The sequence below is a fragment of the Epinephelus fuscoguttatus genome, linkage group LG6 (genome assembly GCF_011397635.1).
Source record: "Epinephelus fuscoguttatus linkage group LG6, E.fuscoguttatus.final_Chr_v1".
Classification (NCBI taxonomy): Eukaryota; Metazoa; Chordata; class Actinopteri; order Perciformes; family Serranidae; genus Epinephelus; species Epinephelus fuscoguttatus.
This window is the reverse complement of record NC_064757.1, coordinates 22668055-22685158: the sequence shown is the minus strand read 5'-3', so window position 1 is coordinate 22685158 and position 17104 is coordinate 22668055. Positions and strand designations below refer to the sequence as shown.

General features: G+C 41.0%; 1 protein-coding gene across 2 annotated transcripts in view; it reads right to left on the bottom strand.

The window, feature by feature from the left end:
• LOC125889869 (coronin-1C-A) overlaps nucleotides 1-14945 on the bottom strand; it is a 40709-nt gene extending 25764 nt beyond the window's left edge. The window contains exons 1-2 of one of the 2 annotated variants that reach the window (XM_049578094.1): nucleotides 14834-14945; nucleotides 10327-12490 (exon numbers count right to left, since the gene is read on the bottom strand). In XM_049578094.1, the coding sequence (XP_049434051.1) occupies nucleotides 10327-12484 (2158 nt within the window). In that variant the 5' untranslated portion in view covers nucleotides 12485-12490; nucleotides 14834-14945. Of the gene's footprint in view, nucleotides 1-8705; nucleotides 8833-10326; nucleotides 12491-14833 lie in introns of those variants that run through there. The other variant, XM_049578095.1, reaches the window with a different exon arrangement.
• Nucleotides 14946-17104: the final 2159 nt, after the last annotated feature.

Genomic DNA, 17104 nt, shown 5'->3' with positions numbered 1-17104 from the left:
CATTTTAACAGTGCCAGCGGCCTAGCGCCAGGAAGATAATGGTAAACGGTCAAGAAAATATCGTCTAATACCAATCGCACATTGTATTGTTGTCCAAATAATCGATATAATGTTGTATTGTGATGAAACTTGTGATTTACACCCCTATTGTGTGGTAGTAGCGTTTCCTGATGATCCTTTTCAGGAAGATATCACCATTTTTTAGTCACTAGATGCTCTCATGGTTAGCAGCCATTCAAAGGTGCATTGTAAGACAGAATAGAAAAAGACAACATTAGGGATCATTTTACAGGGAAGTCACTGACTTTTATATAATTAGGAAATTCCCCATATGATCACAATCACTACATTTAAATCAGACACACAAACAAATTGCCATACTGCTCAAGTCCTGGACTAGGACTCACACAAGACTCGAGCTGAAATGTTGATAACTTCTGGCCCAACACTAACCTGGGATCATTTAACACTCAGGACTCAATCACCTCAGAACTTAGTGCTACACATGACAGGACTTGTGTTGAGCCTACAAGGGAGAACTTCTGTCAAGGTTTCAAACAAACCTCACCTCCCTCACTGGTAAAGACAGCCACGGGCAAATGCCAAGACAAAAACTCCCTTTTCCATTGGGACTGTATGTAAGAACGTCATTATCTCTTACATGCACCTGATGAGCTGAGCCTGACAAGTAAGCCTACAAAGAAACCACGGACCACAGACAATGGAGGATACTTGTGTGGCCTGCTCATGACGGTTGGGTGCCAATTTCTATTTGTTAATGTAGACAATTTAGTTACCAGCGATGTGCAAAATTGTGTAAAAATTAGAATGTGCAGTGGAGCCACTGACGAGCATAGCTGTCCAATACTGTCTTTGATTTTAGTTAAGCAAAGTGGCAGCTGGACCAAGCTGAGGTGTTGGACAGCGCTTTGTGTGTGGCTCTATTGCCACAGCTGAGGTGAATTACCTTAGCGGAAGTGATTTGAATGTGCAAGCACAATCAAGGCATTAAATATATCATGTCACTTCTGTTTAAAAAATGTTGCTTCATAGTCTAGAAACTACACAGAACCCTGTAAAAGCAAACAAAACACTGTATTTTTAATTAATCTTCACAACTAATATCAAATTGACAGCTGGTACCATTATAGTATCCAAATAGTAGCTTTTGTTTTGAGTTTTTGTGATTTAAAGAGCAGCACACAGGAGCCAGAGGGGCAGAGTTATTCTGCTCAAAAATAGCAAAGGCCTTATCCAAACAGCCAACGTCCTGTAAGACTTTGTGGCTAACACAGAAAGACCTGGGGCTAATTGTGAACACAGTAACTCTAAACACAAAGGAAATATATACGAACAACTATAAGATTGCTTTGTCTCTTCCAGTGAGCACACAGTAATGAATAGGCTAAGTTAAAATAAAAATAAAATTATTTCCATTAATAAAAACTGAATGATGAAGTGAGCTCTTTATCTTTTAAAATGACAAAAAACAAATTCACGGAAAACGCAACAACCTCTACATAACTGCAGGAGCCAAATTAGAGAGTGTCAGCGCTGAATCCTGCAAATCAATTATTTATTATTCAGCTTTTATGACCCATCCCCTTTCCCAAACATTAACGTCATAATGATCACGGCTGACATTTGCATGCAACATTGTCAGCGGGGGCTGTAAAAGGCCGGCACCAGTCTGACAGCCTCAGACACACACCAGAGAGCGAGACGGAAAGACAGACAGACAGACAGACAGACAGACAGACCTAAGGGGAATGCTGGGCTACTTGGTGACACTCTCCTGAGATTTACAGCTCACTGATCCGGCCCTAATTCAAGCGAAAAGACCGCAAGTATCAGTTGGGGCAAATCAGATGAAAGGAGAGCTATGTACCTTATTGCCTCTTGAGCCAGCAGAGCTGACCCTGATGTGCAGAGACAAAAGGAGGACCCCACAGCCTGAGGAAATGACAGACAGGAAATGGAACCAGTGTGACACAGTTTTTAAGCATCCTTCTGTGCATTCCTCAACTCCATTCACATCTGACAATTCTGTTGAGGAAAGTGGGTCTTATGAAAAATTAAGAGTTATACTTCACTTCCACTGGTTATTCTGATCACACTATAAGACTACAAGTTATAGGATTGTGCTTCCTGTAATATCAGTAAATGTCAGTCTTGTCATGCATCTGTAGTCTCAAATAATAAACAATCCTATATTTAACAATTAAAGGAAATGGTATGAAAAGGAAGGTGATAATGGCAGAATTTAGCATCTTCATGTTCGCTGTAGAGCTCACAGTGTTAGGCCATGGATTGTCTTCCTCTCATGTCTACCTCACAGTCACAGTAGAGACTGCTGCGTTCCATTAAACCAAGTGGAAATTGTTTTGCTCTGACATAAGACTGCAAAACAGCTACAGGGAGGAAACAAGTACAAAAAAAGAAAGCTCAGCGAGGGCTTGTGTTTGGTCAGCGTGCCCAAATGTGTTACTGGAAGAACAAACACCTTTTCTGTCACTTGATCCGCGATGAATCTCAGTAACTGAAAGCTCAGATTAATGAAGCACTTGGAGATGACCATTGGGAAAATCAAAATTTCTCTTTTTAGTTTTGTGCAATTGAGTCATTGGAGGTGAGGATATCCACTGTGTATAGATTTTGGAGCATGTGCATGAACATGTAGGCCTAATATTTTGGCACATCCTCAGTGACATGAGACATTTAATGCTGCCTATCCCTGCCACATTCAGTTGTGCTCACATGTTCCAATTAAAACATGGGGCCACCCCATTCTGCCAACAGCTATTTGTTCCCCAACTGGTTTCTCATTGACAAGGCTCAAAGAGAATAACATTATTACATATTACTGCCCCACCCTGATAAAAACAGACCCAGCAGTCATCATTAATAAGTTGTTTACAGAGATGTCAGAAGACAACACTTAAGTTCCAGAGAAATGTTTGGACAAGAATGAGATGTACTTAACTGTTTACCTACAACACTTGGACAATAAGATCCCTGCTAGTACGGCAGATAACCAGCCTAACCAGGATTAAAACTCACTGCCTATTACAGCTCTGTGAAATCCAAAGATAATAGCCTATTCTGGACGACAGACAAAACAAGAGTGAACTGAGTTTGTCAATACAAACTGTACAGATACAGCCTGTCTACCTTTTCACCACCTTGTTTTACGGGGTGCAAAGTGTCCTTGATGCTCTGTGTGTCATGGTGCACTTGGTGAGTGAGATGTGACATAACATGAAAATCCCAGCCACAAATCGGGATGAGCTGATGTGAGAGAGGGAGGGATGGGAGAATTAGAGCAGAATTATGACAAAGCCTAAACAGTCTCCACAACAGTTATTTTGGAAACTGTGTATACTGTGTATTTCCCTATACTAAATGTGCATAACATAGAGCTGCAACGATTATTTGCTAAGTCGTCAACTTTAAATAATAATTGATTAATCAGTTTTAGTAATTTTTTTAAGGAAAAGAAAGAAAACTCTGATTCCAGCTTCTTCTAAAAGTTAATGTTTTTGTTTCTTTACTCCTCCATGGCAGTAAACTAATTATCTTTTGGTTGTGAAAAAACAAGACATTTGAGGACATCATGGGAAACACTAATCAACAATTTGCCATTTTATAAACCAAACAACAAATTGATTTATCAAGAAAATAATCAACAGATTAATTGACAATAAAAATAATAAGTCAGTTACAGCCAGAGCATCAAACTACTATTCTTTCAGCTTTTATTATCAAACATGCCCAGTATAAACATGTCTGAGATGGTTCTGTCCGAGGTCATTCTCCTGAAGGGGTATCGACTGTGATGTTGACAGAAAATAGACCCGTTTCTCACAACAGATTGAGCTTGATGGACAGCAAAAACCCACTAGCCTCCCTACAGCCTCAAGGTGAACCCGGACAGACACTTCCAAAAACAACAACAACAACAACAACAACAACAACAACAACAAAAGGGTATAAGAGCCTTGGTCAGCATAACAGCTTGACTATTTGATTGTTTCAGCACTAGAAAATATAAAATCATAGCGGTGGCTGCATATGCAATAATACAATTATCTTAAGATAGCGTAGTCTAAAGCTGAGGTAACTGGCATGCATAAAGCCCTATGAGGATACATGTAATCAGTAAATAAAACAAGGCTCAGCCATGTTTCTCAACAGCTCTTATCTGCTACATGTTTAGATTTGTAGTTCCTTTGTTTGTTGGTACTTTTCATCATTGTTATTGTTGCCAGCTTCCCTGCTATGTGACTGTTAGCATCATTGTGGTAGCCACAGTCCGGGTCACTGCAGGCCATGCATAGAAGTTACATCCCCCAACACATGGTAGACCAATATGTCTACAATATAAGCCAGCTGCAGCCTGCAATGAATGTATATATATTCTTCACAGTACTGGTATTTTATTGTCATAAAATGTTGACATTGTAAATTTAGAGACTTATTAGCCACAGACTTTTCTTTCCCACACTTTTTTTTTTACCCCTGCCACCCCTCGCCGCCACTACACACACCAGTGATGTCGCCTCAGTGCTCCCCATACACTGGCTGCCTTTTGCCTTTTGTCACCAAGACCACATGAGACGCCACCTAAATCCCCTTCCTGTAACCAGGGCCACGGACCACCATTGTAATCAGATTCCAGCTACATTCCAGTGCTTTTTTGCAACAATGAGATAAGGTGTTGTTTTTTCACCTCTCTCTCACCCCAAGTGACCATGCAGTATGTGCTCCACTCAATTTAAACACTGCTGTAACACAATACATTACGCGCCAGTGTTTCAAGGAATGCTATTGTATTCTTTTATACTTCATAGGAAATGAGATTTGCAGACACAAGAGCGACGTGGCTCAAAGTCTAGCTCAATGCTCTGTAACATATAGACAGAACCAATCACCAGGTCCAATCAAATTCCAGGGAAAGGTTATGTGTATGCATCAATAATAGCACATCGTGTGTCAGACATTTAAAGATGATAATATTTCAACACCAGAGGTCAAATGAGGAGGTGTCGCCAACTTCCTCATTCCAAAAACAGGAAAAACAGACTCCTCCGATTTCAAAGATAGGAAATATAAATGTCAGATCACGTCTGTATGTTTAGTGTGATGCTGAGCATGCCTTAAAATGTACTCCAGCGCAGAGCCCATTCTCAGCTCTATCAATTTCTGTGCGGTTAGACTTAAAAGACTAACTCCTAAACTTCTTATCCTACTTAAAAGTCAAGGTTTAAAGAGACCACTTTAAAATCCTATTAAATTGACTCAGAACAGGAAAAGCTCTAGTTTTTATCAGTGTTTGTGTGTACTTCAGTATCTGCAGCAACACAACCTGACTATTTAACCTCTGCCCAAGTTTTCACTTGCTCCTTTCCTGTCAGGTGAGAAACACAACAGACACCACAAGAGGACAAATACAACCCTATTGTTCAATTTAAAAATAAAAAAGTCAACTCCTAAATAATACAGCTTCGGAGTACAAAGCATATCCCTTCCTCTTCCTGTTCAGCCACTTCCCCCTCCCCCCATGTACACACCACTGCTCCATTTCAACAGATGTTGTCAGCTGTGGTGGGAAAGACCAGTGGAAGAAACGCTATTATTCTGTGTGCAGAAAACTACAAAGCTGAAAGCGGTAAGTTAAAATAGGAGAGGGCATGAACTTCATTTTTGATTGCCATTCCAAGCAAATATATTTCTATAAAGCCTACACACAGATTGTGAAACAAACACCTGCATCTAAGAAGCTGAGAGAGACAACTACTTAGATTTATAAATCTAAAATACTTAACTGTGGCTTATTAAACAGTATAGAGTATTGGGTTATGTCCTTACACAATTCCATCTCACACGAAAAACACTGTTTGTTTTCTACTGCGTAAGCAATTAGTGACACAGATTTAGGTATGTGATCCTCTTCATCCTCAGGCTGTTCCAAACAAACAAACACACTAATATGCCAAGCAGGTGGTTAGATAATGAGATGTTTCTTCCCACCTATCCTTTAGAAATAAAAACTGGACATCTTGCCTATAAAAAAATCTGTAGCACAGACAAACCATAGTTAAAGTGAACTTAAAAAAAAACAGTTAAATTTTCAAGTTGTGACATGTCATTTAGAGAGTTTCTGGCAGAAAGTCTTCTTGAAAATGTGGAGTGAGATAACATCTTGCGCAGACAGGACTGGACACAAACTGAGGCATGTCAGACATGTTAAAAGAATGCACTCTTTGGGTGTTGACCAAGTATTTAGCTTCTTTCCACATGAATATGGATTATTCCAGCAGACTAATATGAGGACTAACTAACAGGAGAGAAATCAAACTGCTGCTGGGCTACGTTCTATCTAATGCACACATTCCTTAGTCAACAAAACAAAGCCGAAGCCTGAACCTACTTCCTAACTATTTCAGTACAATAATGAACAATGGCCTCAGCAGCGAACAGCTGGACTTAGCCAGACCTCCATAGACACAGATGAAATCAATGGAGTGGACATGCTGGATACAAATCTTAGTGATCTTCCTGAAACCAATTCAAAATGTTAAACAGGCACTGGTAAGTACACCACAGCCCACACCAACACTCCTTGCTGCAGTTGATAGGAACTAACTCTCCCTCACATCTTATGCTTATTTCCCTCTGCTTCCTGACCCACTTCCTCTCTCTGCTCTGCCATAGGAAGGCAGGCTACGTACTTCTAAAGACCTTGTACCGCAGCACAACCAGCAGAGGTTGATGCGTCTGGAATGGTTAACAAGCCCAAACACAGCTGTAACACTGCTGACTGTCGACCCTGGGGTCGCCCTGTCAGTCTTCACCTGCTCTGCATCCCACGACGAGTCTCAGCGAGGGAAACTCCTGCAACCCCAAAGCTGATTACACATGGGACCTAAGTAATCCAGTCCAAGACAGGGGCTAAATATGCAAATCATGTTGCCCTTTTGGCACACTAACCACGGTCATTATGAGTCAAACTGCCCTATTGTCATGAGCAAGCAAATGAGCCGGTGGTGGCGGACAGATGCAGGGGTCACACAGAGGACTATCTAGGTCATCACCCAGCTACTTGGGCTCAACTACTGAGACTATTTACAACTACTAACTGAGGAGTGGAGTGTCTTTAATGATCTCCCTACACTCTCCAGTTTTTCATAAATGTTCAATATGATGCTTGAGAATCACATTACTCGCAGCGCCAAGTCAAATTTTTAAGGGTTAGGCTAATTCACGTACTTGTGACCAGAGCTGAACCAATCAATCAGTCAATGAATTGATTAGCTGAGGGGCAGAAAAATGAACAAATTGATTGTGTCCATTATTTTATCAACTGCCAGAGTCTACCTGGCTACTCAGATGTAAGGATTTGCTGCTTCTCTCTGTTTGTGTCATATTTAATTGAATATATAAGGGCTCAATCGGGACATTTAAAAGACATCTTTGGCTCTCATAGCTTGGGATGGACACTATTTTTGTGTTTCACTTTTAATAGACTTTGTGATGGACCAAAAAAATGGACAGACTATCAAAAATGCTAATAAGGCAGCACTACTCGTGACACACAACATTACATTTCCTTGCGGAAAAAAAAAAAAAATCATTAATGTGCAAACTCTGTTTAGTTAAAACATATTTGGTCCAGCTGTGGAAACTTTAAATAAAACATCTAGGTTGATCAGACTAAACAGACAATAAAGTGACTCTGAATACAAGGAAAAGTGCTAATAAATAATGTACCCTGTCTTAATTTGACTTGAACACAATTAAACCAAACCTTTGTTTTGCTGCAGAAGGACTCCTAATTAAAAACAGCTGTCAGCATGATACTGATTGACTCAAACACACACTCAGGTGCAGCTACACCACATTTCTGTCTGTCCTCATAGATAATAAATACTATAAAAGGTTGAGGAGGTTATCTGCACATATTCTGCATTCATCCGGTCAAACAATTCTGCACGTGTCATGGCCAAACAAGCAGAGCTCGTGCAGGACGCAGTGATTATACATTTGGTTAAGTTAACATTGTAGTCACTAGCATGCTTTATGACCCTCTCCCATTTATCTTCCATACCAGTGTGTTAGTGGGTCAAATCTGAACCTGGCATCTGGATGAATATTCCGGATACTGGAATTTAATCATTGTGACAAAAAAATAATAGTCTCTATAACCGAAAGAGTTAATTCTTGGATATCAGTGTGTTTGGAGCCTATTGTTCTATGTGCAGAGCCAATATTCAGTGAGGGTGCCAGGGGCCAGGGCGCGGTTGTGCTGCCTGCACCTCCGTGTATGTGGATCCATCGTTTCTGAGATAAGTTTTCCGGCCGCACTATGGTTAGCTACCCCACCCCGTTCAATAACGTGCAACAGCACATTTCACGCCGTCAATTATCAGCCAAACCCACCCAAACGGAGCAAAAACCTTGCGTGAAACCAGCAACTGCTTTGGTTATCGGTTATAAACTTTTTTGGCATTGTCACCTAACCGCCGCTGAAGGCTAGCGCTAGCTTAAAAAACAGTTCCTGAGACTATCCCGATTCATTTTAGCTAGCGCACGCACTTTCCTGTCTGGATGGCTGTACATGGACAAACAAGGACCGCTGAAACAAATTTAAAAGGCGTAAGAACACCAAATAGAGTCTAAACAATTATTTTTAATCTTTAACCTACCTTCTGAGAGGAAAATGAAAGTATTCCCGAAAGCCGAATGATATAACACAGCCCAACGCGTATCCCACTTGATTCCTCCCTCTGCCGGAGCCGCTGCTGTGCTGCTGACACCGTTCGCTCTGTGTGCTCTTTCCCCACTCTGGCGCTAGCCCCGCCCCCTGCCTTGGCTTGGCGAGCTCTGATTGGATAAGTGGTCTTTGACGGACAGCTCCAACAGCCAATCAGAGTGGCGGGAAAGAAGGCACAGAACGGACGTCTACTTTTTGCAGGTTCCCAGTCACCAAAAATCACCATGTGATGTTATATATCCTATTCTATAACACACACCATGTGTGTTATAGGATGGTTTTATGGCTTTTAAATCTCCTGTAGTATTAATGTGACACTCATATTATCTATTTCATCTATTTATTATCTATTTATCATTGTTTCCCCATTATATTATAATCATATGATTTAGAAAAGTGGCATTTTACTCACAGAAATTATGCAATTTATTTATCAGTTAGGCTAAAATGATTTATGTACTTTCTTCTTCTGGCAGGGTTAATAAGTGCAACCCACTCACCCATCCGACGGCATTATGGAGCAGCTAAATGAGGCAAGAGGGCCCATAATATATACAGTATATATTAGGGGTAAGGGAAAAAAATCGATACACAGTATTGCGATATCACATCGACACATGGATGCCAATAAGTATCGATTTTTTTCAACTTCAATTATTAATATTGCAAATATAAATTAAACTTTTGGTGGCTGACTAGAGTAATAAACCCATAGCTTTTTCAGTCCCCTAGATACAATTTGTGGTAATAAAAATGACTGAAGTGAGATGAACAGACTGAAATTTTTTATCTCATTGGATAAAACACATGTTGGCAAAGTTTTGCACTGAGGACATGATTTGCAGTTGAAAACAGGTAATAAATTGCAGTGTATCACAATATACATGATCATAATACATGCGACTGTGATTAAATGGGTGTAGCTTTATGAATACTAAAGATAAATATATGAATATAAGTGTATATGGTTGGTTATGAATGGTTCTGTGAGAGAAAGAGGTTCCTTGATCCTATTAAAATTATTAAATTATTAAAATTATTCAGGCTGCATCTAATGTCCATGATAATATGACAGCCATAACATCCACTTTGTGATACACAGGGAAACCATAGAACATGCTTGCACAGTATTACTGTTCTTGATATCATTTTATGACATCAAAAATGTATCCCAGTCCTCCTGAAGAACACAATGTACCACAAGTGTATTATAGCACCACAAGATGGCGTCATTTCACACACCCAGAGTGATGCAGACCTTTGACAGAAGAAAACAGCTGTATTCCATCATCCAATCTTTTTTTCTCTTCACCCTCCCTCAGTCTTGTAGATGAAGGCTGATGCAAGTGTTTGTGGTGAATCTGGCAGCCCACAGTATCATGGTTCATTGACCAGGAAAGCAGACTCCATTGGTTAATTGTTTTTTTAAATAAAAATGACTCACTGATTAATTTACCTGCTATCCTGTTAGGTCTCATGTGTTCTCCACAGCTTCTATTCACTTGATACTATGGTATATATATACATTATTGTAAGCTAGATGTTACCCTTACCTCTTCTCATTGATGGCTTCCTGTCGATTGCCTTGTCAGGGGATTTCTGAGCTGAGTCGAAAGCCGCCTTCATCTGCGCCACCTTCACAGACTGGCCCTGCTCTTCAGGTTTGACTTCAGCTGGCTTTGGCCGGTCCTGGTGCTGCAGCTTTTCGTGCAGTTGAATGGTCTCCTTTATGAGCTCTGAGACAGGCCTAGATCTGGGAGTGCTTTGGGATTTATCTCTCTTCAAGACTCTGTCATCTCCATCTTTGCCAGGTTGTTCATCATGATGATCTGGCATCGCATTGTCTGTGTTAAGTGTCATATCAAGATCCTGCTTTGTGGCCTGGTGGCTTTCCTCTGGGATAACTGTGCTGGCTGCAACCAAAACTGAGCCAGCATCTACAGCTGGTGTTGCAGTGTCCTCAGTCGAGCCCCTCACCTTCCTCCTCCTCACAGATTGAGCATCTGGGGATGATTTGCACTCACTGTCACTTTTCATTTGTAGAGGTGGTCTTATAGTACTGGTGTCTGTTGTGTCAGCAGAAAGTAAATAGGATGAGTCTGCAATTTGATCATCACTTTTTGTTTGTGGAGACTTCACATCAGACACTGATAAAGGTGCAGATTCCTCAGCAATCACATCACTCACCTCACATGACATCCTCTCATGTGAGACAGCTGATTGCAAGTTGCCTGAAGACAGATTTCTAAAGGTATGCACGTTTGGCTTTATCTCAGTATCATTATTAGCTGAGGCATCTGTTGAGTTGATGTTCTCTGCACTCTGAAAATCAGCTTTAGAGCATGGGGATTTTGTAAGTGAACTCTCACACGTAGTATTCCCAGTCACTCCAGGCTGAAAACAATCTGCAGTCATACTATCAGCTGCATCTGCTTGTTTCATGTCCACATCCTTAATGTGGTGTTCTTTGGTTGCACGGTTTTCTTTAGGTGGTTTCTCTTTCAATCCCTTCATGTCACATACTGACTGATTGAGTTTATCGTTGAAATGCTCTGTTGCTGCACTGTCAGGGATCCTTTTTGCAGTAACATCCATGGTGACCTTGTTGTTTGTGTCAGCCTTTTTTGTTTTTGAAGGAGCTGGGGTCGTCTCCTTTCTGTCTCTCTTCAGTAGTTTCTCCAAAATTGAACTGGGCTCACTGACTGGATTTGATGCTGAACATGAGTCTATCTCTTGATCTGTGGTTGTTTCAGTTGTGTCCACTTGTAGATAAGGCCTCACTGACTCCCTTTGATCCACAGTGTCACTGACTTTTGGTTTTGTCGAAGAGAAGTCGTTCCAAACTGGCCTCACCTCACATGCTTCCTCCTTTGTATCTGTTCTCTCTTTTTGAGGTCTACAGTGAATGGTATCACTCATGTCTAATAGTGACTCTTTCTCCAGATTGTTTTTCAAAGGATGTTGGGATTGAGCGGTAGGCGGTTCCTTCCTCTCACTCAAGCGGCCCACTGTTCCTGCACAGAGTTGAATGTCTTCAGCTGCAACCATGTTGGTGTCATGCTGGTCTTGTTGAAAAGACAGTACCAGCTCACTTCCTGCATGAACTCCACGTCTGCTCATCTTCATCAGCACAGAGTTTGCATCCTCTGTGGTAACAGCAGAGCCAGACCTTTTATATGAGAAGTTTTCATCCTGGATCTCCTCACGTTGGACACTTCCCTCATCCTGATACTCCATCTTGTTCTTTGAGAATCTCTGAAGCTCCTCCTTAGCCTTCTTCTCCTCTCTTTTGATTTGACTAAACAGCTTGTGTGCTCCGGCTCTTTCCTCAATCCTCGTGCTACTCTTTTGGTTTTTGTTCGTCTCCTGTGGAACCACTGGAGTGGCCCTGCCTCCTCCTCCTCCCTCCTTTCCTGCAGCCCCTCCCTGTCTCACCTCCTGTGCAACGAAAGGACTCACCCACAAATTTATGTGCTTCTCACTGGAAGGTGTTGTTGGCTCCTGGCCGGGGCTCCCATCCAGATCCTCAGCGTCTGGCTCCCCTGAATTTTCCTTGGTGTTACCAGCCTCCTCCTCACAGGAGCTTCCTCCCTCCATGACATCACCTGTATGACTGCCTGCTCCTTCAGAGTCAGGGTTTAGCATAGTCTCCTCCAACCCTTCACCAAGGGCCTGTTCTCCCCCTTCTAGTTTATCCTGGTTCTGTCCCATTCTGGTCTGTGGAGAAAGACACGGTATCAACCTCACAATAAAAGACCACCCTCCCAAATAATGCCACGTGTTAGGAATGTCAGCCCAGGAGTAGTTTCTTGTGCCTGTAGATCCTCACTTATAATAAACTGAGCTGCTGCTGAATCAGAGGAGGAACAAATTAAGCAGACAGCTGGGATTAACATCACTGTCTACACATTAGAAATGGTTTCAGTCTTGGGAAGAGGCCATGCAGCAAACAACTCATAGTCACACAGTAGTTATTTGCATGTTAGTGGTGAATTGGAGTATCTTATGACGTTAACAACTATAATATACCTTCTGTTGGGTTATTGATGCAATGGCAGTGTCTGCAGTTGCTCAACTCTGAGACAAATTACAGTCACAAGATTTTGCAGCAATGTCACTTGTGCATTTAAAAGGAATACTTAAACTCCAAAATTATCATTTCTATATCAATTGCTCACCCCGTTATATTAAATTTATGAAGAAAAAAAAACATGTTTCTCTCGCATCCAAAAATAGAGCAAATTCTTGATGAAAAGATAGCTTCATTTAACAACAGCAAACCTCTATCAATGCATCTGTTTACGCAACTCTCACGCAACTCATGCAGTATAATCCAAGTCTCATTTATCCAATTGTATGCTCACTACCTCCCAAACACATGTATTTTCACTGTGTTGTTTATGTGGAGGCGATTTAAATAGTTAGGTCCTGGTGAAAATGTGTTTGGGAGGCACTGAGCATACGACTGGATCAAAGAGACTTAGATTATACTGTGTGAGTTATGTGAGAGTTTGTAAATGGATGTTTTGATATAGATTTGCTGCTGTTAAACACAACTTCCTTTTACTAGCATTGATCTCTTTCTCAGTTCTTGTATTCTTGATTTACAATGGAGGCATGTGAGAAAGTGTTCTTCTCAAATTCAGTGTAACACAATGTGAGTAAATGATATATGAATTACTATTTAAGGGGTTAAATATATTATCTTAAATCTTTGTTTTGGATTGATAAGTGATTCAGCAGTATCAGCATCAAAGACACAAAGCCTTATCCTAAGAATAGCAGTACTGATATGTAAAATCTGTGATCAATTATTTGGGATGATCAGCACCACAGCAGATAGGGACACCAGAGACAAGCAGTCTGACCAATTGATTAATCCCTCTCTGTTAGTACTGAAGGTTCACACAGTCTTATGACAGTCTGTCTGTAAATCTTTCTCCCACTCTTTGCTTCTTGTTACACTTTCTGTTGTCAGAATGCTTTGCTGATTTGATTTCAGTTAAATGATAAGGCTGCAGTCAGTCCAGTCTTGTATGAGGATGACATGATGTCAGCAGTTCAATAAAATGCTGCATCTTAGTAGTCTAACTCTGGATATGATTTCTATTCAGGCTTCTCTGAGGAACAACATCATGTGCTGTTGACTATAGCTGCTCTCGCATTAGTAGTAGCAGGAGTAGGAGGTGAAATGAGAGCAGCTGTTGTTAACAAGAAAGCAGAACATAAGGTGAAGCCTAAATCACCATGTTGCGGAGACCAGCTTCTGCATGAGACTGTCTAATTGTCTAATTGTTTAATAAGTTTTCACCTCCTAAACTGCAGCAGTAAGCAGAGAAAACGGTGAAGCACAATGAACAATGATCCGGACCATGAGTCTGTTTCCTGTCTGCGGCCACATGCCCCATCTGTGTGACAACGTATGACTGCTGTTGTGTTATCATCTGACAGGCCTGCACACTGGCCAGACACATGGCTATGGGAGCTAATGTTATCACCCTCACAGTGGTCTCCGCACAGCTGTGTGAGAAGATAGAAACATGTTTTTTTTTTCCATGTGTGTCCAGAGAGAGCGAGAGCAGAAATACATGACAGCACAGAAAGATTAAGTTTGAGGTCATCAATAAAAAGTTACAGCACTGTATTTCATCATGTGTACTCATCGGGTTAAATCCATCATAGATATCACTGGAATTTACTCTCATTGATTGTCCTGCAGCAACTCTATCAGTGAGTGTGAGGAGCCCCTTCCCTTAAGGCAGCCTATCCCTGTAAACAGCTGCTCTGTTATCCTGTCTCATCCTCCCTGAATGCCCAAAGCTGATCACTTGATCACCATGTGCTCTGCTGCCTCAACATACTCAGACATACAGGAATTCAAAACCAACGAACCAGGAACCACTCACAAATTTCAGCATCTGGGAAACAGACAGTTTATCATTTCTTCTGACCTCAGATTAGCACAACACAACAAGGTGGGCACAGGCCTGACCCATGACAGCTCCCGGTGAGGATACATATAATATTGATCTCTTATCATAGGTTGCATCCGACACTTACCAGTTGGACGTGGAAGCTGAGTCGTTTGCTCTCTCTCAGGACCGACAGAGTGCTCTTTGTTGGTTGTTTGGTGATGTTCAGTCCTCCCTCCAATGCACAAGCAATGGGAGCCTTATATTACATCCATGTGATGTCACAGCACATTTGACTAATACAATCAGGGGAAACTTGGACTTGTTGCTTTACTTTTCGCTGTCTTGAGAAACCTGGGTGAAGTTGTCTTTTTTCTTTTAATATTGTATTATTTATTTACACAAATAACCAAACAGCACAGCCACTCCCAAATTACAGAAATGAATAAATGAGGCAACATGCATGGGTTGTATTAATATACATGTAAATTACAGTATATACAATTTGTATACATTGGTACCATGTTAAAAAAAGGGAAAAACTATGACTTATTTGTGAAAACAAAGGACAGGAGCCCTTTCTGCAGTAGGCCAACAAGTTCACCAGGAAGATGATTGAGACAGGGTTGCCAAATATTACAAAAGGGGTTGTCATTACCCTTTAATGTAGCAAAAACCAGAAGTGTTACACTGTACCACTGTGTTACTGAGGGAGGTTTCTTCTTGACCCACTGGAACAAAGCTGGATTTAATGAATAACCTCTGGAGACCTGAACTTTTGTTTGGTATGCATTTTTATTTTTTTCTAGTTATTTGGGATCAGTGGGAACCAATAAGTCTAAAAAACTAAATACTGTCAACAATAATTAAGTCCCAATGTCCTCAAATGAGATGATAATAAAGTCCCAATGTCCTCAAACGAGACGATACTAAAGTCCCAATGTCCTCATTCTTGTACTTCCTAATTAACAGTGTCTTATCTTGTTACTGTTGTTAAAATATGTCAAATTTGTTGCCATATCAAAATATAAACATTATTAATCATAAATAAACAAGTTTCAACAATAAAATTTTATCAGGTTTTGGACCTTGTCCACTTTTGTGTTGGCATCGCCTGCAGACTGACTTGGCAGAAATGGCTGCCATCTTGTTTTTACATGGATTAGTGTATTGTGCTCTTACTACCACTAGATGGCACAAAAAGTGTCCATGAATGTGGACAATGGGTCTAAGTTAAGAAGAATGAAGTAGAAGGTCAAGTAAACCCAAAATGTGAGGACACAGGGTCTCAGGAGGATGAAGCCTATCCATTAAAGTCAGCAAACCAGCGAATAAAGAGAACTGCTCTGTAGTAAATTGCCTGGTTCTAGATTTACTGTTTAATGGAAAATTGAGCTAAGCTCCTTGGCAATATTTTTCCAGTGCCTGGATATCAAATGAGTTATCTTTAATATTTCCTGCTCTTTGTTTTGCTTTCAGGTATATGGAGAATGTGTTTGAAGGGTGATGCTGTGCTGAGATGGGAAATACGTAAGTGGTAACCTTTTCACCTTTTTTCTGAGTGGAAAACTGGAATAAATGTGGATGACGTGTTCAATGACCAGTGCAGATTCTGATGCAGAGTAAACATAAGGAATGTACTGTTAGTTTTTTCTGTCTTTTACCTGACACAAGTGGTGTAGTGGAGGGTATACCCACCTCTACTGTTTTCATGCTGGTGTCATGGGCTGCAAAGTTCACACTGCTCCACTCCAGGAACCTAGTTAAGATAAGTAGGAGGTGGTAAAAGGATGCTTGTGTCTGGGATAAATGGTGAGTAATTGTAGCCAACCTGTACATGTCCAGGAGTGACGGAAATTATCTAAAAAATATCTCAGTCGCTATTGTTTTGTTTCCCTCGGTCTCTATAGTAACATCCAAAACAGGATACGTCCTCAGATAATAAAACAAAAGTGGAGGTACGTCAGCCAAGAATTCACCAGCAGAAGGGGAAGAGGGGCCGGCCCACACCCAGAGTCTGTGGCCTGTGAGGGCTGCTGTGTTGACAGACAGGCAGCCTTGCAGTCCTTGTGTTCTTGTGTTTGAAAAAGTGTTACAGGTCGCTCTCAAGCTTGTCTAGACAAAACGCAATTTGTCTCTAATTTAAGATCATCGCTAACTGAAAACAGACTCCACAGGCTTCTTGGCACACTAAAGATGAGTTTTACAAAGCCTTTTATTTAGTCCCTCCGTTATTTAAATGTTTTACAAGTTTACAGTAGCCAGACACATTTTCATGTCACATTTCTGGAAATACCAGTCTCATGTTTCATGTACACGCCCAAAACACAGGAGCTCAAAAGCTTTAGATCAGCTTAAACTCACACACAAACAACAGTAAATAACATCTTTGACGCCTCAGTGCCCCACCATGTCACAC